Source organism: Palaemon carinicauda, chromosome 7, assembly GCF_036898095.1.
Source record: "Palaemon carinicauda isolate YSFRI2023 chromosome 7, ASM3689809v2, whole genome shotgun sequence".
In the NCBI taxonomy this organism is placed as follows: Eukaryota; Metazoa; Arthropoda; class Malacostraca; order Decapoda; family Palaemonidae; genus Palaemon; species Palaemon carinicauda.
This window is the reverse complement of record NC_090731.1, coordinates 161403007-161430491: the sequence shown is the minus strand read 5'-3', so window position 1 is coordinate 161430491 and position 27485 is coordinate 161403007. Positions and strand designations below refer to the sequence as shown.

Here is a 27485-nt window from a genome sequence, read left to right as displayed (position 1 = left end):
TGGGAAGACGACATCTGGAAGGTCTCAGGAACGGAGTTTCTGGGGAGGGCCTCACTCTCAAACGAGAGAGGTGACCACCTGCACGAGAAACCTGCCTCAGACTTTGCTTCTTCCACGACAGAAGAGTCAGCTAAGCATAGGGGAGAGTGTAGTCTTTAGCAACGGCAGCAGCTGCATGTGACGGTGAAAGGTGAAACCCTTCGGCGGCTGGGGAAGACACTGTAGGGTCTCAGAGTTCTGTACTCATAGGGGTAGAGGCTTCTACTTTGGAGGAAGCCGGTGTCCACTTGCTTTCAGCGCCAAGTTGTAGAACCTCTAACATCACCTCCTTCAACGGGGGACCAGTCATTTCCAGTGAAAGCCAAATCTGTAAAAGATCAGAAAATGAACAAGTTCCTTCCGGGAGAAGGGGAAAGGCTGTCCCTCAAACCCCGGTGTTGACCTAGAGTTAATTGGAGTTAATTGGTCTACGCTTCTGTTTAATTGTTCCCCAAAGGAGATAGACTGAGTAGGAACTTTGGGAAGAGATCGGGGGGTCAAAGAAGAAGCCCAAGGTTTCTTCAACTTCAAGGAAGACCCCGAAGGCAAACAATCTCTCTTAGACTTCTCCTTACGCCGTCTTCTAAACCTCTCCCACTGGGAGGCCGACCATTCCCGGCATTCAGGCAGGTGTTGTCCTGGTCACAGAGCCACAATGAATGTTGATCTGTCTCAACAGAGGACATGAAGGTACCGCAGGAACAGCCCTCGGGTCGTGAACATGTCCGCATAATGGATGGCATGAAGAAAAAGCAAAAAAAATATTGTCAAATGGCATGTTAAGTTGGGAAGAGGAGACTGGCAATGTCCGTTCTCCACCAAGCCAAAAGCATAATCCCTATAAATAGCGTAGGGTTTGTAGCGAGTGTCGGAACAACTAATTATTTAGGTATACTAAATAATTATTTAGCGGATATTGAAACCCATACTGAGCCTCACAGTAGTGGTGCCATCCAGTGTGTCCTGATTGTGTGTTGATATTCTCTCTGTTTATACAAGGAAGCCAGTGAGGAAGTCCATGGTTCCAAATTTGGATTCTACATACTGAAAAATGTATGATTTGACACCAAGATCTTACAAGTAGGGCATGCCTTTGCAATTTTATTGCAAAATTAAATATTTCCGTATATTCAATAGCATCCATATTGAAAAATGGCTACCATCTTGAATTTTTAGGTGACTAACAAATTTTATCAAAAGATCAATCCCCAGTGAGTATGTTTTACAATTTTGGTGCTCATTTCCAGAAATGAAAGATTTTCCCAAAAATTTTCTGCCATCCACTCCATTATCAGGCAGAAAGCACAATCGATGGAGAGGTGAGAGAGTGCATTACACCTGTACTATACTGTTTATCCAACCTTAAAGAGGAATAAAAAACTATAAGTAGAATTGTTGCATGATATTAATGACAACACTGACATTAAAATAAACACAAATTTCCATACTTACTAATAAATATAACATACATAGATTTAACAACATACTTCGACCCATTTGAAAGGCAATAAACACTTATTTACATAATACAACTTTACCTTTAGCACATACTGTAGAAGGTCATCATATTTTTTCTTCAGTGAAAGTAAAATATACTCATCTCTGCTACCCATTTCTCGCTCTGCCTGAAGACTTTCATGGCTTGCACGCTGTGCTTCATCTTGCCTCTTAATACGGTGCTGTAACTGACGAATCTGACATAAAACAAAAAACATCGAAAATAACATACTACCAAAGGATTAACAAACAATTGTTTGGGTTGAGTTTTAGGTTACAGCATTTGAAATGCAGCAGTTGGTTACACAATATAATTCACAGAGGAATAATCATACTATATATTCACTAATAAATATAAATGAAACGCAAAATGTAGACTTGAACGACACACTAAGGCAGACCCAACACTACAAGTTATACTCCCAGATCAGTGAAAGCTGTACACAAAGAGGTAGAAACTCAGCAGTTGACTCTTCTACACCTGTTAAATTATAAGCTAAGAGTGAAATAACAAGTCTGATATATGATGCAAAACACAGATTTACCAACTAGCAAAACTATAATAAAGGAATTACCTTTTTCTTGAGCTTTTTATTCTCCTCTTCAAAAGATGCTCTCTTCTGGGCCACCTCCCTCATTTTTCTAAGCTCTTCTTTAAGAGTTTCTTCTTCTTGAACAGCTTCAGCAAAACTTCGGTCAAGTTCTGCTAACTGTTCATTGGGATCAGCACCCTTGGTTTGGGACTCCGCTTTACCTCTTTTCTTCTGAAAATATAATTCCATACAAGCAAATATATTAATAATCAAGGCCACATCTGTGGTTTTCAAATATTCCAAACATGTCTGTATTTAGTTTAACAAACAAAAAATGAGCAGCAGCTACCTGTGCTTGGGGAAATTAACAGCATTTCTGGATCCTCATAAGATTACATGAAAAATGCAACGGGTTGTATGCTAACACCTACAAAGCCATATTTCTGAAAATATTTCACAACAAACAACACAGCTCCATAAATTAAAGGCTTGCAATAATCTTTCTCCTATTGTGTTCAGACAAAAAAACTACAGAATCTACTTCACTTGTCTTAAACACTATAAAATTTGAATGAAAAAAGGGATTTTGACGTAGGAAAAATCTATTTCTGGGCGAGGGACCTGTGCCGCCCAGTGAATAAGCTCCATTTAGCACTTATTCTTAGGTAATTTACTGCTAAATATACCAGAGAAAAAATGTAAAGGAGTGCTAGGTTAACTAGCTCGCTCACCTATTGGTGTCGGTATAAAATTGGGCGTATATTCCAGAGGTCCCGCACTATTTAGATTAATCCACGACAGAGAACCCCAATAGAGGAGAGCCGTTCAACCTCACTCGGTACTACTACAATGCATCCGCTCAGAACCCAACTCCTTAGCACCCAAAGTTTGGGGACTCCAAGGGAGAGGAGCTGGGAGGGTTCACTGGGCGGCACAGGTCCCTCGCCCAGAAATAGATTTTTCCTACGTCAAAATCCCTTTTCTGGGCTCGAACCTGTGCCGCCCAGTGAATCTATACAAGAGAAAAATGTCACCAAACTTGCAAAATAAAGGAAAAAACATAAGCGTAAGAGAAATACAGGATGCTTTAATCAGAGATGAGTACCAAAAAACAATTATAAGGGTATCTTAAATATGAACATAATCCAATAAGGTAGGTATAATAATGCCGTGAGTGATAATATATACAGATACTCAGGAGCATAAAATTTACAAATATAATAACAGTATTCAGGTGCGAGACCAACTAATACAATAGGGTATAAATGAGGCAGGTAAGAGGGAGAGATAAAGAGTCAAGGCATTAACCTGTGAGTTACTCGGGAGTAACTACGCTCCCTGCGGCTACTGTAGAAAATTTTAGGGCTTCCAAATGTTTAAGGTAGTGTTTCTTGAACACTGACGGTGATTTCCACCCTGTATACCTGGAAAGGTCTGTAAAATTCATGTGGTGAAAGAAGTTCACCGAGGTGGCAACCGCCCTGATATCATGTGCAAGAGGAAAAGAGTCAGGGTTAGCTTGTTTAATAAAATACAAAATTTGTTGCCTGATCCCTTTAATAGTAATGGTACCGCCTTGTTCTCTAACGAATAGAGGCCCCGAGGAGTTAGAGGAGGTCCGGGATAAATAAGACCTAAGAGTAGTGACAGGGCACAGCGACGGATCTTGCGTGAGGGGAACAATTTTCCAGGAGGTCCATCTGTTTTGAGGGTCTTCATTCTTAGCCAAAAAGAATTTGTTAGGAGAAAGAAGGACCTCTCCTGAAGGCAGAAAGTCAATATGACCCGGGTCTCTCGACAAGGCTGCCAATTCAGAAATTCTTGCCCCGGAAGCCAAGCTCACTAGGAAAATTGTTTTCCTGAGAAGGGGCATGTAATTACAAGAACTGTTAATGGTATCAGAAGCCAATTTGAGTACGTCATTAAGGAACCAGGTCACCGGGGTAGGACGAGTAACCGGTTTCAGTCTGGCACAAGCTTTCGGAATTGAAGCTAACAAAGAGTCGGTTAAGTCTATGTTAAAACCCACTAGGAAGATCTTTTTCAGAGCCGATTTAATAGTGGTGATAGTATTGGCTGCCAGACCTGATTCTAATAAAGATCTAAAGAAAGTGACTGTAAGGTTCAAGTTCATACAGTTCACGTCTGAGTCTATTAAAAATTTTGCCAACTTTTTAACTGCAGAGTCATACTGGCGGATGGTGGAATCCCGTTTATCCGATTCTAGGAACAAGGTGTTTTGAGGATCAATATTGGCACCATGCATAGCCGCAAACTTCATAAAGTCCATAAAGTTAGGGCGCTCTGAATGTTTGAGAAAGCGTACACAACGCGTGTTTGTACTATCTGAGACAGAACCGGATTGGGTATCGGGTGAGGGTATAGTCTCAACTCCCGCAGGAGAGGATACCAGTTGCTCTTGGGCCAGTTGGGTGCGACCAAGGCTACTTGTCCCTTGAAGGATCTCAGTTTGTCTAGAACTTTCAGTAAAAGATTCACCGGGGGAAAGAGATAAATCTTTTCCCAGTTGTCCCAATTCTGTGACATGGCGTCTGTGGCGTAAGCCTGAGGGTCTAGATTGGGAGCCACATATACTCTCAATTTGTGGTTGGATTCCGTGGCGAAGAGGTCCACTTGGAGACCGGGAACCTGAGAGAGAATCCACCGAAATGACTTTAGATCGAGTGACCATTCCGATTCTAGAGGGGAGGTCCGGGACAGGGCGTCTGCCACTACATTCCGGACTCCCGCCAGGTGGACAGCTGAAAGATGCCAACGGTTCGAGGCTGCTAGGGAGAATATGGCTACTAGAACATGGTTCAGAGGCCCTGACTTTGACCCGCCTCTGTTGAGGCAGCGGACCACCACTTCGCTGTCGAGGACCAGACGAAGGTGTTGTTTCTTGGGAAGAGCGAGACGTTTCAGGGTTAGAAGAACTGCCATGGCCTCTAGCACATTGATGTGAAAATGGCGGAACAAGGGAGTCCAAAGACCTTGAACTTTCTTGAGGTGAGAATAGCCGCCCCAACCTGATAAGGATGCGTCTGTGTGAATGATTAATTCCGGAGGCGGAAATCGAAGGGGAACTGACTTTGACAGACTGATTGCTCTTGTCCAAGGAAGAAGTCTTTCCCGTAGAATGGGAGGAAGGCGGACTTTCCTGTCCCGGAGCTTCCGGTTCGCCCTCGAACGCCAGACACGATTGATATCTTTCAATTTTGCCTTCAGAAGAAGATCCGTCACTGAGGCAAACTGAAGGGACCCCAGAATCTTCTCTTGGAGTCGTCTGGAACTTACTTTGTCTTTGAGAAAGCGTTTGGTGTTCCTTGCAATCTCTAACCTCTTGGGTCTGGGAAGACACAGAGTATGAGATATAAGATCCCATTGCAGGCCGAGCCATTGGAACTTCGATTTTGGAAGAAGACGGGACTTCTTGAAGTTGATCTGGAAGCCTAGAGACTGAAGATAATGGATGACTTTGTGAGTGGCTTTTAGGCAATTTTGGGAGGTGTCTGACCAAATGAGCCAGTCGTCCAGATAGGCTACTACTTGAATCCCTAGATTCCTGAGTTCCTGAACAGCGACTTCTGCTAGCTTTGTGAAGATCCTTGGGGCGATGTTGAGCCCGAAAGGCATCACCTTGAAGGAGTAACTTTTGTCCCCTAAGCGAAAGCCTAGGTACGGACGGAAGTGTCTCGCTATCGGGACGTGATAGTAGGCGTCTGTAAGATCGATAGAGGTGGTGACGGCCCCACGGGGAAGTAAGGTCCGCACCTGCGAGACGGTAAGCATTCGAAACTTGTCGCATTGAATGGACAAGTTGAGAAGGGATAGATCTAGAATCACTCTTCTCTTGTCTGAATCCTTCTTCGGGACACTGAACAGCCGACCTTGAAACTTCAGATGTTTCGTTTCTTGTATGGCGTTCTTTTGTAAAAGATCCTGGACAAATTCGACCAGGTCCGGAGTGGAATGTTGACGAAATTTGTTCGGAGGAGGAGGTCCTTGAATCCAACTCCACCCCAGTCCCTTGGAGATGATACTGAACGCCCAGGGACTGAACCTCCATTTGTTGCGGAAGGCATAGAGCCTCCCCCCTACCTGCTGCACCTCAGTATTGGTTTGAGGAGTTGCCTCCACGTCCGCCTCGGAAGTTCTTTCCTCTGCGAAAGGCTCTTCCCCTGCCTTTGTTCTGGTTAGAGCCACGGTGGTAGCCTCTACCTCTACCATAACTCTGGGAAGAGCTATGAGCCTCGTAAGACTGGTTAAGGGCAGGGGAAGTGGCGGAGGCACCAGAAAGCTGGCTCTTAGGTAGCAGAACGGTGACATAGTCATCCGAAGGAGCCCGAGAGGTGGAAGGCTGTGCAGGGACAACAGAAGATGGAGGAAGAGGCAGCCGGAAGTTGGATGAAGCACTCTGTTGTTGCCTGAACTGGGTGGAGGTATATGGTCTAAGCTTCTTCCTACCCCGGGCTTGATAATTTGCGGGGTCATACTTGCGTTTAGGGGTCAAACCCCAACGGGCTTTAAGGCTCTGATTAACCCTAGTGGCCTCCGCCAAGACTTCCTCTACGAGATCCTCGGGGAAGAGATTTGAACCCCAACAGGAGGACCGGATGAGTTTATTAGGTTCATGCCTAATCGTCGCCTCAGCTAGGACATGCTTGCGACATCTGCGTTTAGCAGTAGCGAAGTCATATAAGTCATAATATAAAGACTGTAACGTAGCCTTGTTGAGAGACTTAAAAATACTCTCCGTATCGTAAGTCAAGGCTATCGACTCCGTGGATGTGGCCAGGTTTAGAGTACGGCCCACACGTAGGCGGGAATCATATTCCTGTTTAATGAGGGATTCCGGGAGACGGGGAAGCTTCTCACTAAACAAGACTGAGGCACAGTCTGCTGCAAGCTTGCCGGAGGTAAAGGTGGTATGGACGTTGTCCCAACACTCAATACCTGAGGGAAGAAGGAGGGAGATTGGATCCACCTCTCGGATGGGAGGCAAGGGCTTCTCCTCCAAAGCATATTGAAAGGCAAGCTCTGCCACCTTATTGACGCATGGAGTCAAGGTGTTCTTGTCCATTAAGAACATCGTAAAGGAGCTTTTATAAGGCGTCAGCATGGTGTTAGTGCAGCCGATGTCATTCAAAAATCTGGCCCAAACAGATTGGGCTTGCTCCTTCGGGAAGATGACCGTCTCTTTGGGGACCTTGTCTAATCGAACTAAAGCTTCCTCGGTAAGTCTGGCATAACCATGAAATGGAAATGCCAGACCAGGAGGAAAGAATTCAAAGTCCTCTAGAGGACGAGTGCCAAGGCCCTCCAGAGTCAACATTCCGTCCGAGAACGGGGAATGAAGAGCCATCCGCCAGGGGTTGTTCTTGGCAAACGGCGGGAGCTTAGAGGCATCCGGGATGAGAGAGCTTTGGACTCTCTCCGGAGCTCCTTGCTCTAAAGCCCCAATTCTCTGACCGAAGTTAGAGAACATCGAGTCCATCCTCGACTGCATCTCCGAAACCAACTTTGCCTGCATCTCCGACACGATGCGAAGCATGGCTGATTCGGAAAGGCCCGGGCTAGCAGCAGGAGGGGCGGAAGGAACTCCCGGGTCGTGAGACTTAGAGGAGGAACCAGAGGTCTTTGAAGACGGGTTCGTACAATGTTTAGAGCCATGAGAAGTCTTGTGAGGCTTGCGGGCTTTGGGTAAGGTCCTTGAAGTAGACTTATCCTTAGGGGGAACCGGGTATGAACGTTGAGACGAATCACGGTCCCCAGAAAATCCAAGAAAAGAAGAGCGATCAGAAGAAGAAGAAAGAGCGGGGCTGAGGATAGGAATCTCAGCGCCGGACACACCTGCCTCACTTACCACCCTACCTGTATCCGGCTCGTCTAGCAACATTGGTTCGACGTCCAGGTTCATGGAGGCAACATTATCCTCCAGACCTCCGGGGGCGTCCGATGGATCTTGCTCTGTGTCGATGAGACCCGTTATAGTGGCATCAATATGGGCAATGATGGGAGCTGCCACATGCCTAGCCACAGCAGCTGAAGACTTGGCGTTGGGGTAAACCATGGTGCAGTAGTCCTCAGATAGGATGTACGGCCGCTTAGACTTCACATTCCGGGCAAACCCACCAACCCACACCTTCAGTGTGGCCCGAGCCGCAGACTTTTGCTCCGGGGATGCCTGAAATAATAGTGGGAATTATAAAAGGGAGACTCCCAATGGTCCTTCAAGACCATATATATCTTACTAATAGTAAATAAAAAAAAAAAAAGAAGGCAATATAGCCAACGGGACTCACCGAGTCAGATCCAAGGGTAGTGATAAGGTCGAAGCAAATCACACAGTTATCCGGGTGCCATACCACAACGTCTTCCAGTTGAACCCCACAAGGGGCGTGAGATCGGCAGACGGAGTGGCCACAAGGCTGGTGCAGAACAGCTGCACAGGCCGGCGTCAGACAATGCACCATCTATAAAAAGAATAGTATATGAGAAACTGTAATTCTCTTAAATAGGGGCGGGTCCGGAGGACCCGGGCCTAACATAGGTCTAACACAAGATTAGAGCTTAACTGTACTATTCTTTAAGTAGGGGCGCGGACCCGGCCCTAACATAGGTCTAACACAAGAATAGAGCTTAACTGTACTATTCTTTAAGTAGGGGCGGGTCCGGAGGACCCGGGCCTAACATAGGTCTAACACAAGATTAGAGCTTAACTGTACTTATTATTATTTATTTTTTTATTTTTTTTTTTTTTATTTTTTTTTTTTTTTTAAGTAGGGGCGGGTCCGGAGGACCCGGGCCTAACATAGGTCTAACGCAAGGTTAGAGCTTAACTGTAATATTCTTACATAGGGGCGGGACCGGAGGTCCCGGGCCTAAACATAAGTCTAACTTGAAACTAAAGTATAGCCATCCATTCCGGTCAAGCCGGGAGCATAAAAAAGGATGCAATAACAAGGAATTAAGACACATGGTGTCTGATTTCCCGGGGCGGGGTAGACCCCGGGCCGGGAAATAAAGGTATATTCAATACCAATTCCTTTAGGGACTCCGGGGTAGTGATCTGTCATATATAATCATCATAGGAAATGTTATAAAATAATAGGGGGGCGGAACTGTAGCTAAGAACTGCCAATCGAACCCGGAGGGTTTCATATAACATAAGCCAGAATGAAAAGTGAATATAAAATAGGGTGCACCGGGATCCAACTCTGTAGACCGGTGGCCAACCAGACTAGACAGAGACTAAACCGCCAGGCCACCCGGAGGACAAAGTCCATAAACACTTAACTACCCCCTCTAAAAGGAGGGAAGGCAACGGTCCCTTAGTGGAGGGGGGAGAAGCCTAGCCTCCCACCTAGCTAGAGGGGGAGCGTGGGGGAGGATCACGTGATACGAGGCAGCAGGGCTACCAACTGACGATCCCCAACCAGACAGATCAAACGGAGTAATGGCACAAATATTCATCATAATAATAATAATAGCGTTAAATATATGAATAAACACATAGAAAATTTTTGGGCAAGGCATGCAACATAATAATTAAATCACAAAAGACACACCTGATGGCTAAAAATAACATTGCCGCCTTAGCAAGAAGGTCGGCAGCCATAGCGATACGTAAATGATATCGGCCCAAAAATTGAACCACGAGGATTCTAAACGCTAAATAATGAATATTCACAATAACAAATAATATTTGATAATAAAATTAATACACATAGTAACACCGCAAGTGAAAATTAAAAGCTCTCAAAAACAGGAGTACCAACTGTAGTGAAATCAAGCAAGATCGGTATGAACGAAGAGAATAAACTCCTATAATATAAATATTAAACGATCTAGGTTGCTCAAAACACAGTAAAACCCAGCTTGGTACTTAACTTAGACGGTGTCTCCTGGGAAACCGACGAAGAAGCCATAATTCACTAGAAAATACCAAAATTCGAGAGCACCAGAAAAATGCGGGTTACTTTACTTGTCGTGCTAAAAGGAGTTGGGTTCTGAGCGGATGCATTGTAGTAGTACCGAGTGAGGTTGAACGGCTCTCCTCTATTGGGGTTCTCTGTCGTGGATTAATCTAAATAGTGCGGGACCTCTGGAATATACGGCCAATTTTATACCGACACCAATAGGTGAGCGAGCTAGTTAACCTAGCACTCCTTTACATTTTTTCTCTGGTATATTTAGCAGTAAATTACCTAAGAATAAGTGCTAAATGGAGCTTATTCACTGGGCGGCACAGGTTCGAGCCCAGAAAGTAACTTACAAGATTACCTATGTACGACATAATATGAATCAACAAGTTATATACCTGCGGCGATGTTCCACTCCATTTCTTAATAACATTTCGGGAGTCTCTTGTTATTGTGTCACCCTGTCGAACCTTGCTGAAGGCCTCCTGTGAGAATATTCAAGATTTAAAAAACGACTTTGCAATTAAAATAAAACAATTATCTGTATTTGACAAAAAACTAAACTGCAAAATCAAATAATTTCTGAAGCTAACCTACTATCATTAATCAACAAATCATCACTAACCAATTCTATAAGACAAACATTTTTAAACTAGCTTTTCTCTACACAGCCCAGTGTATCTCCTATCTGACCTCCCTTGTGGTCTAGATATTCCATGATAACCTTTTCCATGATTTCATTGTCCTTCCCACAGGTTTTTGTCCAGCCATTTCTATATGTTTTGCTTCTTCAATCTTTAAATCACATGTCCAAAACATCTCAGCCTATTTCCTTGCCACTGGGCACTACATATTTTCAATACTTCCCGATTTATTATAAGAAAATAATTCTGAAGCTATCCTGACTACATGAATACTAAATCAGATTACTAACAGTCCAAGGAAAAGACAAAATTTCACCAATTTTAGGAGACACCCTTCCAAACCAAATATGAGAGCGACGGGAACCAAGCAGGATTAGTGATACCTCACAGTGTTGGTAAAACTGCTATCTGTCGCCAGGTGCTGGCCAGTTTCTGGCACTACCAGGTCAACACCTAGCTTCAGGTAATTACAATGGGGAACAGGTCGGGAAGATTTAAGACAGAATTTTAAATTCTAAATCTGATTAAGAGGCCAGGCTCCAAAAAAGGTATTGCTTTTCATCTTTACTTCTCTCACAGCAGATCAGATATCAAAATATGACACACTTATAACAGAGTTTGTATTTTTCCTAACATACAAATTCTTTACTATAGGAGATATTCTAGCGCGAGCTGGAAAATACGGCAGAAAAACCTTAACAAGGTCGTTAACGACCGGGTAGGTAATTACCCACCTGTTAGTGGTGGGGGGACTGCCGGTCGGTAGCTGCTGTTTACCTTCAATCGAATTCTAGCTAGGACTATCTAGGGGGCGGCGATGGAGGGAAGATTTGTGTAAAGAATTCGGGTTTGTATGTTAGGAAAAATACAAACTCTGTTATAAGTTTGTCATTTGTTCCTGCACTTGATACAAACCCTCATTCTTTACTATAGGAAACTTAGTCTTGAGGCCAGGGTGGTCAAGGAGTTCCCTATTCCTAAGGAAGATAGTCCTCAGACTAGACTCTTTTGAAGCAACAACCTTCCGTTAATCTTCTTTCTTTATAGATCCCCATAACCTCAGCATGACTGAAGGTTTGTAGCTTTGTGGAAACAAATGTTTCAGGATTAAGTGGGTTAGGAACATTCGACTCGGATCCCTTCAAACTTAGGATTCCCCCGACCTTGAAAAGGGGAAACCTCGTGACCACGAGTATAACTTATACCCTGTGAGAGGAATCAGATGAGTATCATAACTAATTTCCATTTGCAAGTCCAGCTGAAACTGGATACAGACTAGGATCCCCAGATGGGAGGGAAAAGGAGACAAGGAAGTTAGATGGATGTCCTTCTTAAAACCTAGTGGAACCCAGTATCCTCAGCCAATGGTTACTGTCCCCTAAAAGGGCGTAAGGTAGCTACAGCAACTGTTGACCTGTCACAATAGGCCCTATAGAAAGGGTGTCTAGAGACCTATGTGTCATGTCGCTCAAATAGTGAGCGGTGAATGTAGATTGGCGTTTCCAGACCCCAGCACTTACGACTTGGGAGACTGAGAAAATCTTTTAAATGCCAGTGAGGCAGCCACTCCCCTAACTTGATGGGCTCTGGGTTGTGCTGCCTCTGGGTCTCCGTGAAAAGACCTTGCAATAACTTTCTTGAGCCAGAAAGGGATGGTGTTGCGAGAGGTTCTCTTCTTTACCTTGTTGGTACTAAGAAAGAGATGACGGAGACGTGGTCTGAAAGGTCTGGTGCGCTTCCGGTATTTCTTTAGCGCCCTGATTGGGCATAGTAACGACTGTTCTGTATCCTGTGTTACCTTATTGAGGCTGGAAAACTGAAATTCTCGAAATCTCTCATCGGTAGATGATGGATTATGAGTCTAGCCACCAAGCCCGGTACGAAGTTGCGGGACACTTCCCCCCCCATCTCTTAGAATGGGTGACGACGTAAGACAAACCATGTAGTTCACTGACCCTTTTAGCCGAGGACAGTGGTACGAGGATGACGGTCTTAAGGTTCAGAAAATAGCCTGAGGCCCTTAAGGGCTCATAGGGCAGACCCTTCAGGGAACGTAAGACACGTCTCACAGTGATGGTCTAGTCTCAAGTGGGGGGCAAGATCACTCAAAACCCCGAAACAACCAAGGTGATGTCTTCTGAAGCGGAGAGGTCAACCCCTTCTCAGTCTACAGATGAGGCTCAAGGCTGCTGTATTATTATTATTATTATTATTACTTACTAAGCTACAACCCTAGTTGGAAAAGCAGTATGCTATAAGCCCAGGGGCTCCAACAGGGAAAATAGCTCAGTGCGGAAAGGAAAAAAGGAAAATAAAATATTCTAAGAAGAGTAACAACAATTAATATCTCCTATATAAACTATAAAAACTTTAACAAAACAAGAGGAAGAGAAATAAGATAGGAGAGTGCGCTCGAGTGTACCCTCAAGCAAGAGAACTCTAACCCAAGACAGTGAAAGGCCATGGTACAGAGGCTATGGCACTACCCAAGACTAGAGAACAGTGGTTTGATTTTGGAGTGTCCTTCTCCTAGAAGAGCTGCTTACCATAGCTAAAGAGTCTCTTCTACCCTTACCAAGAGGAAAGTGGCACTGAACAAGTACAGTGCAGTAACCCCTTGGGTGATGAAGAATTGTTTGGTAATCTGTGTTGTCAGGTGTATGAGGATAGAGGAGAATATGTAAAGAATATGCCAGACTATTCAGTGTGTATGTAGGCAAAGGGAAAATGAACCGTAACCAGAGAGGAGGATCCAATGTAGTACTGTCTGGCCACTCAAAAGACCCCATAACTCTCTAGCGGTAGTATCTCAACGGGTGGCTGGTGCCCTGGCCAACCTACTACCTCTAAGAAGTTAAGAAGTCCATTGTCTTGGCCCCAGCAGTTAGGACTTCCTGTAGGGACTGCATGGAGTCTTGATTTGACAAGTCCTCGTGGCTCGCGAGGTAGCCGACTGTACCAGACCACGTGTCAAGCCAAGAAGGAGCCTCCAGAAGGGACATTGAAGCCGCTTCCATTGCCGAGGCTTCTGTGACTGAGAAGAGCCTGGAAGAGTAGAGTGTCTCTTCGAGGATTAGCCCAGTGTGAGCCTCGCCGTGAGGGGATCCAAGATCAGAGGAGAAGGGTTGACATCTCTGATCTTGTAAAGGGCTTTTGTCTCTTAAACGGGAATTTATTGGATTCCTGAAACTTCAGGGAACCCGTTTCTCCCGCGACCGCCTGCGATACCTTCTCAGACGGCCTGCAGGGCGAACAGACCAGGTTTACAGGTTCAAAGGTCACTCATGAATGGCAGAGGCAAGGGACAGTGACATTGCAGTAGCATTTAGGACAATGCTTTAGAGACTGACCATATATTATATGGTCAATGACCAATCCTCCTCTCCATCCCAACTAGGAGGTAGGGCCAGGCAGTGGCTGCTGATGACTCAGCCAATAGACCTATAGGCTCCCCCAAACCCCCCAACCTTAGCTCACAAGGATGGTTAGGTTGCACACACTAATGGCACTAATAAGTCTGAGCAGGACTCGAACCCCAGACTGTCAAACACCAGTCAGAGACGTTACCAATCAGGCCACAGCCAGAAGATCAATTCTGGTCTCAGGGTTTGGGGTGGACGACATAGCCTGTCTAAGGCTGGAGCGTCAAGAGGTCGAGGAGACAGATGCAAATCGCTGAGTCCTTAAATAGGAGGATTCTAAGTCCTTCGACGGCAGCTCTTCCGAGGAATCCTCAGGCTGTGCTAATTCCTCGCATGTTATTACAGGTAAAGGGGAGACGCGAGTAGCAGACAAACCTTATGTCTTACCCCTCGCATCTTTCTTATCGAAAGGGGAAGAATGGAAGAAGTCAGAGTGTCTGGAGGTAATGGCGAAGACCGTTGACGAAAGTCAGAAGACTCTTTGTTATAAGAGTAAAACTCTTGATGACGATGGTCACGCGCATAGCGCTAATTGCGTGCGTGCGCGGACACTCCGTGCTAATTGTTATGAGAGCCCAATGACTCAGCGTAACTGAAACTCGAAGGATCTAAGACTTGTGAACTCGAAAGTCCAGCGCGACAGAGGCCCGAAGGACTCCTAAGGTCATGAGAACCCATAGGATCAACATATCGAGAGTTCAAAGGCTCCCGATCACGCCCGCTGAAAGTGTGATCGTCCCGAGACCCCGAGGGGTCAACGTGAGGAAAACCAGTAGGTTAAAAAAGACGTCTCCTTACAACACGAGGAGGAGAACGTCAGGGATGAAGGAGAACGTCGCTTAAGACAGGGCTCTCGCTCCGCCCCCGGAAGAGAACCAAAAGCGTAAGGGGAGGAGCGTGAATCAGCAAACTCCTACAAGTTTTCTTTCGTGCATGGGCTGAAGGTTCTCCCGAAGGAGATCGCCTAAAAACAGCTCTCTCCCTGCTCTGTGGGGAAAAGCGTAGGCGTAATAAACTCTCTCTCGCAAACGAGGGAGAAGTCCTCCCGAAGGAGGATATCGCCTAAGGCAAGTTTTCTCCCCGCTTTATGGGAAAAGTTGTAGGCGTAATAATTTCTCTCGCGCGAACAAAGGGAGAAGTCCTTTCGAAGGAGGACATCGCCTAAGACAAGCTTTCTCCCAGTTCTATGGGAAAAAAGTATTGGCGTAATAATCTCTCTCTCGCGAACGAGAGAGAAGTTCCCCCGAAGGAGGACATCGCCTAAGACAAGTTTCTCCCAGTTCTATGGGAAAAACGTAGGTGTAATAATCTCCCTCTCGTGAATGAGAGAGAAGTCCTCCCGAAGGAGGACATCGCCTAATACAAGCTTTCTCCTAGTTCTATGGGAAAAAAGCATAGGTGTAATAAACTCTAGAAGTTCTCCTGAAGGAGGACATCGCCTAAGACAAGTTTTTCCCAGTTCTACGGGAAAAACGTAGGCGTAATAATCTCCCTCTCGTGAACGAGAGAGAAGTCCTCCCGAAGGAGGACATCGCCTAATACAAGCTTTCTCCCAGTTCTATGGGAAAAAAGCATAGGCGTAATAAACTTTCTCGCGAACAAGAGAGAAGTTTTCCCGAAGGAGGACATCGCCTAAGACAAGTTTTCTCCCAGTTTTATGGGAAAAACGTAGGCGTAATAATTTCCCTTTCGTGAACGAGAGAGAAGTCCTTTCGAAGAAGGAACAAGCCTTAGACTTGCTATTCCCCAGCTCAAGAGGAGAAAGCAGTCTTCGGGGACGAGATAGCAGAGGTAAAACTCGTTGAGCTGTCCGCAACTCTTTACGAAGGAGGGAGGGTTGCTGAATGGCTGAAGTGGGGAGGCTTTCCCTCGGAAAGGGGGTGGTTTTCTCACGCAGCCCAATTCCGAGGAAGGCTATCACTCCCCCATAAGGGGAGGTTCTCTAACCCCTGGAGGCGAACCTCCTGGCAGCAATCTATGTTTCCCAACAACAAGTTGATTAAGTTGCAGGTTGACAACGAGTGCTACCTCGTAACATGGGCAGCTCATGAGTTGCCACATGAAGCGCAGGTTAACGAACAGGGCAGCCAAAGCCATCGGCATTGTGTTCTACGTCGCAGCTAGCTGGGTGTTTTCATTTAGCTTCTCTAACACGTTTCCCCTTTTCCTTCTGCTGTCAGCCAAGAAGAAGGGCCGAATCCCTGCATCTTCTTCCGAGGTTTTCGAGAGACCCGTAATCCTTAACTCATTAGGGAGCAAAGGAACTTGGGAGGTTGTCCTGTCTGAAACACGAGAGCGAGGGATTGACCCCGCAAGTACATGACCGGAGATTTGTGTGTGTAGCACTAATTGTGTGCGAAAACATTGCGTGACGGGAGTCTGAAGACTCTGCCATAAGAGTAAAACTCTAGATGGTCATGGCGCAGTGTTGGTTGAGCGCACGCGAATACTCCGCGTGACACGAGTCCGAAGACTCTCTGTCATAAGAGTAAAACTCTTGGTGATTTGTTTCATGAGAACCCAAAGGTTCAGTGTGATCGCGTGTGCCCCTAAAGGTTGTGTTGCAAGAACCCGAAGGGCCAGAGTAACGGGAAACGGAAGTTTCCCTTGTCATGAGACACCGAAGTGTCAGCATGACTAAATGCACGAGAGCCCGAGGTTTCAGCTACTTGAGTTGCGAGAAAACGAAGGGATAGCGCACCGGGAAACCAAAGTTTCCTTGTCCCTAGACCCCAAAGGGTCAGAGATCGAGAAGTCGAAGGAGTGAAAGCGAGGAGAAGCGCTCTTTCTGACTTTTCTAGAGCGAACGGAGACCCTCAAACTATTATGCAAAGAAGAGGGTTCAAGGTCAGGACGTGCTTTGCCTTTGGCCGCACTCCTGGCTTCTTAGATGATCTCTCGCAAGAGAAAGACGACAGCGAGGCAGAACGATGACGAGAAGGAGCGCTCTTATCAGGTTTTGCTAAGAGAGCTTATGGTCTCGAGGAGAGACAGAAGGCGAGGAAGAGCGAGAACAATGATGTCTCTTCCTATATCGCCTGTCTCTTCGGCGAGAACATCTAGGTGAAGGCACGCTACCTCTCCTTTTCCTCTTCTCTCTCTCCCTCCTGACCTCCAAAGAGGGCGATGACGAGGAGGAAGCGCTCTTCTTGTTTGTGACGAGAGCACTTATAGTCTTGCGGCGAGACATTTCATGAAGAGATAGAAGGCGAGGAAGAGCGAGAACGATGAAGTCTCTTCCTATGTCGCCTGTGTCTCCAGTGAGAATGTCTGGGCGAAGGAGAGCAAGCTCTCCTTTTCCTCTTCTCTCTCTGCCTCCTAGACTCCGAAGAGGGCGAGGATGATGAAGAGGAGGAGGAGGTATTGCGATGTTTGCGCTTGCGACGTTGTAATTTGTAGATGCGCAACGGAGTGCGAAGTAGGCGCCGCAGGAGCTTTCCGTGGGCGCCTACTGAGTTGATGGGAGGTAGGCGAGGTCCGGAACTCCCGAGGGTTCCAAAACAGAAGGGACCTGAGGCACTACCTTGCCCGCGAGGAACTGGTTCCAACTTCCTCCGAAGGAGAACCAAGAATTCCAAGGGCAGGCCATACCGCTCGTACCTGATCTGGAATGGAAGCAGTAACAGAGTCATTCCCGGTGCCGGAAAGTATTGCCCCACTGGGGGTGGCAACGTGATCCGCCTGACCAAGAGGAATGGGGGTTAAACCGATGGTGCCACTCTTCCTCAACTTCCCCCCCCCCCTCAGAGGGAGGCAGGCAAGGAAGAGAGGAAGAGTCTGAGGGGGGAGATCGAGAGGTCGAGGAAGGGGTCCGTGACTCCTTACCTTCGACGGCGATCCTGGAGGTAAAGACTTCCTATCTACCTCTCTCGAACTTCTCCCACTGAGAGGGCGACCAACATACTTGGCAGCGGGAGCCTTCAGAACACCTATGACCTCTGTACCCAGGGCATAGGGAAAGAGGATCCACCTCCAGCAGCGACATAAAGGTGCCCAGAACACTTCCTCATAATAAAGGACATCACATCTAACAAAGAAAAAGAAAAAAGGATTATTCAAAACACCAAAAAAGAAAGGCTAGTCTGCCAGTCAAATAAAAGCAGGAGCAGTGGTGTTACCACTGCGACGGCTAGAATTCGATTGAAGGTAAACAGCAGCTACCGACCGGCGATCCCCCCACCACTAACAGGTGGGTAATTACCTGCCCGGTCGTTAACGACCTTGTTAAGTTTTTTCTGCCGTATTTTCCAGCTCGCGCTAAAATATCTCCTATAGTAAAGAATGAAGGCTTGTATCAAGTGTAGGAACAAATATATGTTATCTGCCTCTAGAAGAACTATGTAACAATATACACATGCATTAACCCCCAAAGAATGGGAGATCCTTCCTTCCATTAAGTGGGGAGTGTTTGGGGGATTTTACAGATGCACATAACGCTATGAAAAAGCAATGGGTTTATATTGTATGCAATAACCATGGCTTAAAAAAAATTAATTTCTAACTGGCAAAATATATTAGTTAACTCAAACCTTTAAAATTCTCGCTTCATTGTAAAGATGCTGTAAGGAATGCTGCTGCTGTTCATTGTCCTCAAGTCTTGTCTGCAAGAAAATGAAAGAAAAAAGGATGGTGACTTTCAAAACTTAAATCCCTAGTTTTCTCTAAAATCAATATCTAAGTATAATATATATTAAATTATAATATCTAACAAGGTATAGTGTAATACAGTGTAAGTTTACTTATTTGTTACTTTACACAGTACAGTACCTGTAAAGTAGATGAATGCATTTTGAGCTCTGGATTCGAGAAGACTCTCCTATGACGATAAAAACTTTCTTCCTGAAAAAGAGCAAGATTGCAGAATAAAAGCAGTATCTACCAAAAGACATTGCAATTTGCATAAGTTATCAACAATGAAATTTCAAATACAGTGATATTACTCCAATTGTGCATATTATATCTGTGATTACATAAAGCAGACTTGGACATATATGTATGAAAAGAAAGGAAAGAGAGAAAATAAGTGAGAAAGCACATAAGGAGTTATCGATCACCTTGCTGTATACCCATTACAACATACACCCTTTAATATGCGTTTGAAATGCAATGTTACATTAAAGTATAATGAAATTATATACATTTTGTTAAATAAGACCCTACTTACACATCAAATAGTTTGAACAAAACAGATGGAATAGATAAGAGTTAGTTTGGATATGGGACAATAAGGGGTGTGATGAAAAAAGGACACAGATGACGACATTGATAAGAGGAACTCTGGCAAAATATGATATTTTGATTATAAAATAAATTTTTGAATATACTTACCCGGTGAATATATAATAGCTGACGTCTCCGACGGCTCGACAGATTCCAAAAACTCGCGAGCGATCGCCATGAAGGTTGCGGGTGTGCCCACCAGCGCCGACTATCGGCCAGATACCGCATATACTTGTAAACAGCTCCAGTTCTTCTCAGTCCCCTAGGTCTCTATCGGGGAGGAAGGGAGGGCCTTTAATTTATATATTCACCGGGTAAGTATATTCAAAAATTTATTTTATAATCAAAATATAATTTTTAAATATTAAACTTAGCAGGTGAATATATAATAGCTGATTCACACCCATGGTGGTGGGTAGAGACCTGTATTAATACAATAAAGGCGTATATGCTTAGAGTTTTTGACAATTATATCATAACAAAACCCAATTAAATATAGGTACCTGGTAAGGAAGCTGACTCTGACGATTACTCTGCCTTATTAGTCCGCTTTCCTCACAAAGCCCAGCCATCCTCTCAGAATGCTGAAAGACTCCCAGGAGCTGTTATATCCAGGGCGACCACCCATACAACAGGACCTCATCAAAACCCTTAATCTGGGCGCTCTCAAGAAATGACATTTGACCACCCGCCAAATCAAAAAGGATGCGAAAGACTTCTCAGTCTTCCGTACAACCCAAGACAAGATTAAAAACATTTCAAGAGAAGATTAAAAGGATATTGGGATTAAGGGAATGTAGTGGTAGAACCCTCACCCACTACTGCACTCGCTGCAACGAATGGACCCAGTGTGTAGCAGTCCTCATAAAGAGTCTGGACGTCTTTTAAGTAAAATGAAGCGAACACCGACTTGCTCCTCCAAAAGGTCGCGTCCATAATACTTCGCAGAGATCTGTTTTGCTTAAAAGCCACGGAAGTTGCTATCGCTCTTACTTCGTGCGTCTTGACCTTAAGTAAACAACGATCTTTTTCACTTAAGTGAGAATGAGCCTCTCGGATTAAAAATCTAATAAAATACGATAAAGCATTTTTAGACATAGGCAATGAGGGCTTCTTAACGGAGCACCATAAGGCCTCAGATCCACCTCGTAAGGATCTGGTACGAGCTAAATAGAACTTAAGAGCTCTAACTGGACACAGTACTCTTTCAACCTCGTTGCCTACGATCTCTGATAGGCAAGGTATATCAAAAGATTTAGGCCAAGGACGAGAAGGCAGTTCATTTTTGGCCAAGAAACCAAGCTGAAGCGAACATGTGGCTTTATCTGTAGAGAAGCCAATGTTTTTACTAAAGGCATGGATCTCACTGACCCTTTTAGCCGAAGCCAAGCACACCAAAAAAAGCGTCTTGAGGGTGAGATCCTTCAGGGAGGCTGAATGTAATGGCTCAAACCTGTCGGACATTAGGAACCTTAGGACCACGTCTAAGTTCCACCCAGGAGTTGCCATACGACGCTCCTTAGAGGTCTCGAAGGACTTAAGGAGATCTTGGAGATCTTTATTATGGACAGATCTAAACCTCTATGTCTGAACACAGAAGCCAACATGCTCCTGTAACCCTTAATAGTGGGAGCAGAGAGGGAGCGAACATTTCTCAGATGCAGGAGAAAGTCTGCAATTTGGGCTACAGAGGTACTGGAAGAGGAAATGGATGATGACTTGCACCAGTCTCTAAAGACCTCCCACTTCGACTGGTAGACCTTGATGGTAGATGCTCTCCTAGCCCTCGCAATCGCTCTGGCTGCCTCCTTCGAAAATCCTCGAGCTCTTGCGAGTCTTTCGATAGTCTGAAGGCAGTCAGACAAAGCGCGGGGAGGCTTTGATGAAGACTCCTTACGAGGGGCTGCCGTAAGAGATCCATCCTTAAAGGCAGACTCCTTGGAACGTCTACCAGCCATTGAAGTACCTCTGTGAACCACTCTCTCGCGGGCCAGAGTGGAGCAACCAATGTCAACCTGGTCCCTTGGTGAGAGGTGAACTTCTGCAGCACCTTGTTTAGGATCTTGAAAGGTGGAAAGGCATAAACGTCCAGGTGAGACCAGTCCAGCAGGAAAGCGTCTATGTGGGCTGCCTCTGGATCTGGAACTGGAAAGCAGTAATTCGAGAGCCTCTTTGTCAGAGAAGTCGCAAAAAGATCTATGGTGGGTTGACCCCATGTCATCCATAGCTTCTCGCACACAGTCTTATGCAACGTCCACTCCATGGAGATGACTTGTCCTCTTCTGCTGAGGCCGTCCGCCAAGACATTCATTTTTCCTTGCACAAATCTCGCCAAAGGAGAGATGTTACTTGCCTTAAATGGAGTTCCTTCTGATCCATGGATCAAAGACCCGAGCATTCCAGACTGTCCAGTGGAGCTCCCTAACCCAAATCCGATGCATCTGAAAACAACACATGGTTTGGGTTCTTGATCGCAAGAGAAAGACCTTCTCGAAGTCTGATGTTGCTGTCCCACCAAGTCAGACATGTCTAGACTGAGTTGGAGATTGGGAAAGAGATACTCTCTAAGCCCTTCTCCTTGTTCCAATGGTTTAGGTGAAATTGGAGAGGGCATAGGTTGAGTCTCCCCAGAGAGATAAACTACTCCAGCGATGAAAGAGTTCCCACGAGGCTAGTTCAAACTCTTACAGAGCAACTGTTTTTCTCTTGCAAGTGAAGGACTTTTAACAGAGCTTGTTCCATTCTTGTGGGAGACGAAAAGGCCCGAAAAATCAGACACTGTATCTCCATTCCCAAATAAAGAATAGTCTGGGATGGGGTACTGTAAGTTACGACTTCTCTACGTTCACTATGAGACCTAGCTCCTTGGTTAGGTCTAATGTCCATTAGAGGCTCTCCAGATAGCGATATAATGACGACGCCCTGATTAGCCAGTCGTCAAAATAAAGGGAGGCTCTGAATCCTCAAAAAATGTAGAAAGCTTGCTACATTTTGCAAGGGCCTTGTAAAAACAAGAGGAGCAGGAATGAGGCCGAAGTACAGTGCTCGACATTGGTACATTACTTTCCCGTCCACAAACCTCAGATGTTGTTGAAAGTTTGGATGAATCGGGATGTGGAAGTATGCATCCTGAAGGTCGAGAGAGACCATCCAGTCGCCTTCCCTTACTGCTGCCAAGACAGATTTGGTAGTCTTCATCGTGAAGTTTGTCTTGACAATGAACACATTGAGCGCACTTACATCTTAAGTACTCCTGCAGTGAACGTGGCTGCCAGATCATTGGAGCCATCCCTGATAGCCTTGTTCCTGCAGAGAACGTGGCTGTCAGATCATTGGAGCCATCCCTGATAGCCTTGTTCATGCATGACATAATTGTACAGCAATACATTGACAGCTGGAGAGACCTTCTTACTTAAGGCTCCCAGGGACCAATCCAACAAATCAAAACTTCAAACGCTCGAAAAACTCCTAACAGGAGATGGTCTAGCTCTGAAGCCGACCATAAAATCTTGGAGCGTCTCATGGCCAGGCGACGGGGAGAGTCTATGAGGCTTGAGAAGTCTCCCTGGGCAGAGGCAGGAACTCCCAAGCCGAGAACTTCTCCCGTGTCATACCAGACGCTCGCTCTATAAGCCAGTTTAAAAGGAGGGAAAGCAAAGGCTGTCTCCCCCAAACTCCTCCTGGTGATCAACCAGTCGCCTAGCAAACGTAAAGCTCTCTTAGAAGAGCGAGAGAGCACTAGCTTAGAAAACAACGGCTTCGAAGTAGCTAGGCCTAGTGTAAACTCTGACGAAGGCGAACGAGGAGCAGCAGTTACAAAATGGTCCGGACAAAGATCCTTAAAAATCAGCATGATTTTTTTAAAGTCCATAGAGGGCGGAGCAGCTTTAGGCTCCTCTCCATCTGACAAAGTCCCCAAAGGAATATCAGTAGGAGGAGGATCAGCAACTTCCTCATCTGAAGGAACCTCGTCCGACAATTGCCGAGTCTCATGAAAAGGAGAGACCTGCCGCGGCGGCAACGCTTGACAGGCAATGTCAACAAGCAAAGGAGCAGCAGTAGCAGTAGAGGAAGCGACGTCACGCCGCTGCTGAAAGGACTGAAATCCTTGTGACTGACCAACAACAACAACTGAAGTTGATTGACGCTCGACGTCACGTCGGAACTGCCTTGACTGCATAGACTGAGCAGGCAAAACAACCTTCGACTGCGGTGATTGACGCTCAACGTCAAGTCGAGGCAACTGAGCAGGTCGGCGAACGTCCGGTCGGGGCTGCGGCGGCAGCGGCTGAACGTCAACACGAGACTGTGGCAGCGGCTGAACGTCAACACGAGACTGCGGCAGCGGCTGAAAGTCAACACGAGACTGCAGCGAGGGAGGATCCATGTCACGTGACCGACGTGAAAAACTACTGACATTACGTTTCAAAGTACAAGAAACGTCAGCACTAACGTCAAACGGACGAGTAAATGCTCGTTTGGGCAGCTGACGGCCAGAGTCTCGTTAAGCGTAACGGCGACTCGAAATCGAAGGTTCATCATGAACCTGCTCAACGTCATACTTCTCCATAAGGGAGGCAAGCTTAGTCTGCATGTCCTGCAGGACAACCCATTTAGGATCAACGGGAGTCGGAACGGGCCGAGACGATGGTAACGTCTGTGTTGGCAAAACATTGCCTTTACCGCGACCCTCGGACCCCGTGTTACGCTTGCGTTTAATAGGCGAAACAGTCTTCCGACGACTGCAAAGGGTCAGAGCTGTCCCAATGGCCACAGCCAGGACGCTGGACCTGTCCTGAAGGGACTGACTTTCGCTTCAAGGGTCTAGAGACCTTGCGCCAAGGTTTCTTTTGCGAAAAGTCTTCGGATGACGAGGAGAACACAGTCTCACCCGTCTTATGGTAAGGGCGATCTTGACGAGAAACGTCCGATACCAAAGAGGGAACGTCTGTACGTTGGTTAAAGCCTCTCGTCCCCTTAAGTCCTACGACATTACTTCTCCCTGGTGCAGGGGAGCCTGAAAGAGGTCTCGGACTAGGGGAGCGACAAGCACGAACAAACGAACCCTCCGCAACACAGAACATGTTTTTTGCACTTACTTCACTGATATCGTATTTTTCAATAATTTCACATTAGGCATGAATAAAACTGATTTCTACCTGAAGCACGCAATTCTCCCTTACATCAAAAGGTTATAATTGCGAAATGAGTCGTATAATGTAAGCACATTAGTACAAAATGAAACACACATGCAAAAATCAGTAAACATATATATCGAATAAAACGGAAATATATAAAGTTAAAAAGGGTCAGTGACTGGGGAGGAGACTAAACACTAGTTCACTAAAGACTACGTTTTCAATCTCTCACCGTACAGTGCCTTGGGACGAGAATAAAAACTAAAAACGTTTTATCCTCTCTCCCCGTACAGAGACTTGGGACGAGAGTAAAAAAACTGAATCGAGAACAACGTTACTCGCTCCCAAACTCCTTGTACAGAGACTTGGGACGAGAATAAAGATCGGATCGTTCTCTCTTTTTCTCTCTCTCTCTCTCTCTCTTGTCACATACAAGAGAATTGCCCACTCACCCTTCGTCAATAAACAGGTTATTTGACCAAAGGAAAAAACTGAAAGGACTAAGAAATTGAAAATTAACAAGTTCCTTTAAATTAGTATCTAAAACACTTCAGTTTGAAAGAAGAATGAACAAAACGTCAAAATCGATTTACTCTTTCTGCAAAGTGAAACCGTGATTCTCTCTTTCTCTATCGTAACGATAGAGCGCAAACTGCGTAGCATAAATAAACCAAACGTTAGTTCATCTTTGAAAAAAACAGCACGAAGACTATTCAAAGAATATATTTCTTAAAATATTTTCTAAAAAATATTCATTTCATAACTCTTACAGAGCAATTGATTTAAACCTAACAAAAATAAAAGTTGAATGGGCTCAACGTTGTTTAACTTCGTTTTCCAAGTTAGGACCGCCTACAAGGAATAGGTAACGGCCGCATATAAACAAAACATAAAATTTATCTTGATGTTTAGTATAAATGGAAAGCTAATCGAAGAGGCCTAATAAAGGCGGGTGAGATATAAAATATATAGAGGAAAATCTAAAAAAATACCAACAATAATTTATAACGTGATAAAATAATTACTAAAAGCCTTAAACACACTTCCGTACACTGAGGGAAGGGTCGGCCATCCTTACTCAATGGAAAAACCAGAGATAAAAAAAAAAAAAGAGCAAGGGCAAAACACTTTTCCTCTCCTTTCAAAAGCATTTCTTTTGAAGATAGAATTGAATAATCCAACACGGCGAAAGCAATAAAACCAAAACCAAGTACTTCACCAATTCGGTAGAAAACTCGAGGTCATAAAGCGAGTGGAACCAACTTATCGACAAGACCGACAGAGAAGAACTGAAGCTGTTTACAAGTATATGCGGTATCTGGTCGATAGTCGGCGCTGGTGGGCACACCCGCAACCTTCATGGCGATCGCTCGCGAGTTTTTGGAATCTGTCGAGCCGTCGGAGACGTCAGCTATTATATATTCACCGGCTAAGTTTAATATTTAAAAATAACAAAATTTTAAAGTAATATGGCAAATTTTGGAGATAATATGACAAATTCGAAGATAATTTGTATTTTTCCTAACCATACAAACCTTAGCTACTTACATTGGGTTTACCTTTTAGCGCAGCTGAAATGACGAGCCAATAGTTTTAACGAGGGTTAATTACCCCCCGCGCTAGTTAGCGGGGGGGGGTGGGGGAAGGGTAGCTTGCTACCCCTCCCCCCTCCACACACCGGTGACTTGCTTCACTTCACTTAGAGGTAGGACTTGACTTGGGGGTCAGGGATGGCGGGCACATATGTGTAAATAGCTAAGGTTTGTATGGTTAGGAAAAATACAAATTATCTTCGAATTTGTCATTTGTTCCGTAACCGAAATACAAACCACGCTATTTACATTGGGTGACTTACCCCTTAGGAAGGGTGGTAAGTCCCCAGCCTTACTGACTTCGGCTTGCCCGGGGGCTCGATCCCTCAGTGAGCAGCACAAGAGAGAGGGAGCCCCTGTACCTCACAAGTTCCTAGCATCGCTAGGAACGAGTGGCCTACATAAGCAGTGTGTGGAGGAGAGTGTGACTCGTCCTATGAAGTTGACCTTGAGACCTTCAGATAGGAATTCTAGGATAGGACGTTCCCAATACCACCTCGTCAGGGTATGGGAGACGCAACAGCATTAAGCTTAATACTAGGAGCACAAGGAAGCATGGGTTACCTGCAGAGGTCGAGGTCAGCTATGCGAGGACCAGGATGCTGCTTCCCCAAGAGAGGGGAGAATGAAGAAAGAAGTAAGGGTCAGACATACTCTTTCATTCATGCAGACTAAGACTGGGTAACAACGCCCTCAACCTACTGCTACTTGTCCAAAAAGGAGCCTGAGGTTAGACCAGCTGTTGTGCAGCCACCACAGGGCCGATAGAAAACGTATCGAGGCTCCTGTGGGTCACGTCTTGCAGGTAGTGGGCTGTGAAGGTCGTTTGACGCTTCCAGACCCCAGCTTGAAGTACCTGCGTCACAGAGAAGTTTCTCTTGAAGGCCAGGGATGTAGTAATACCCCTGACATCGTGGGCCCGAGGGCGACGTGACGGAGGAGGGTCAGGATACAGGGCATGGTGGATAACCCTTCGAATCCAAGCTGAGATGGTGTTCCTGGTGACCCTCCTCTTAGTCCTGACTGTGCTCACAAACAAAGCTCGCACTTGAGGACGGACTGCAGCCGTTCGCTTCAAGTAGTGCCTCAGACACCTCACTGGACATAGTAGCAGCTGGTCTGGGTCTATTGTTACAGAACGGAGACTCGCGATCCTGAAAGAGTCGAACCGAGGATCCGGCACTCCAGGATTCTGAGTCTTGGCAACAAACTCAGGGACGAACCTGAACGTTACCTCCCCCCATCCCCTTGAATGGGCGATGTCGTACGAGAGACCATGAAGTTCACTAACCCGCTTGGCCGAAGCCAAGGCGAGTAGGAAAGCCGTCTTCCAAGACAGATGGCGATCGGAGGCCTGGCGTAATGGCTCGAAGGGAGGTCTCTTAAGAGACCTGAGGACTCGAACCATGTTCCAAGGAGGGGGTCTCACTTTCGACTGGGGGCAGGTAAGCTCATAGCTACATATGAGTAAAGAG

General features: G+C 45.6%; 1 protein-coding gene across 1 annotated transcript in view; it reads right to left on the bottom strand.

The window, feature by feature from the left end:
- LOC137644114 (outer dense fiber protein 2-like) overlaps positions 1 to 27485 on the bottom strand; it is a 101045-nt gene that overhangs the window by 41192 nt on the left and 32368 nt on the right. Inside the window, exons 3-7 of the mRNA XM_068377077.1 lie at positions 18828 to 18899; positions 18590 to 18661; positions 10393 to 10479; positions 2112 to 2300; positions 1578 to 1733 (exon numbers count right to left, since the gene is read on the bottom strand). Coding sequence (XP_068233178.1) covers positions 1578 to 1733; positions 2112 to 2300; positions 10393 to 10479; positions 18590 to 18661; positions 18828 to 18899 — 576 coding nt within the window. The remainder of the gene's footprint in view (positions 1 to 1577; positions 1734 to 2111; positions 2301 to 10392; positions 10480 to 18589; positions 18662 to 18827; positions 18900 to 27485) is intronic.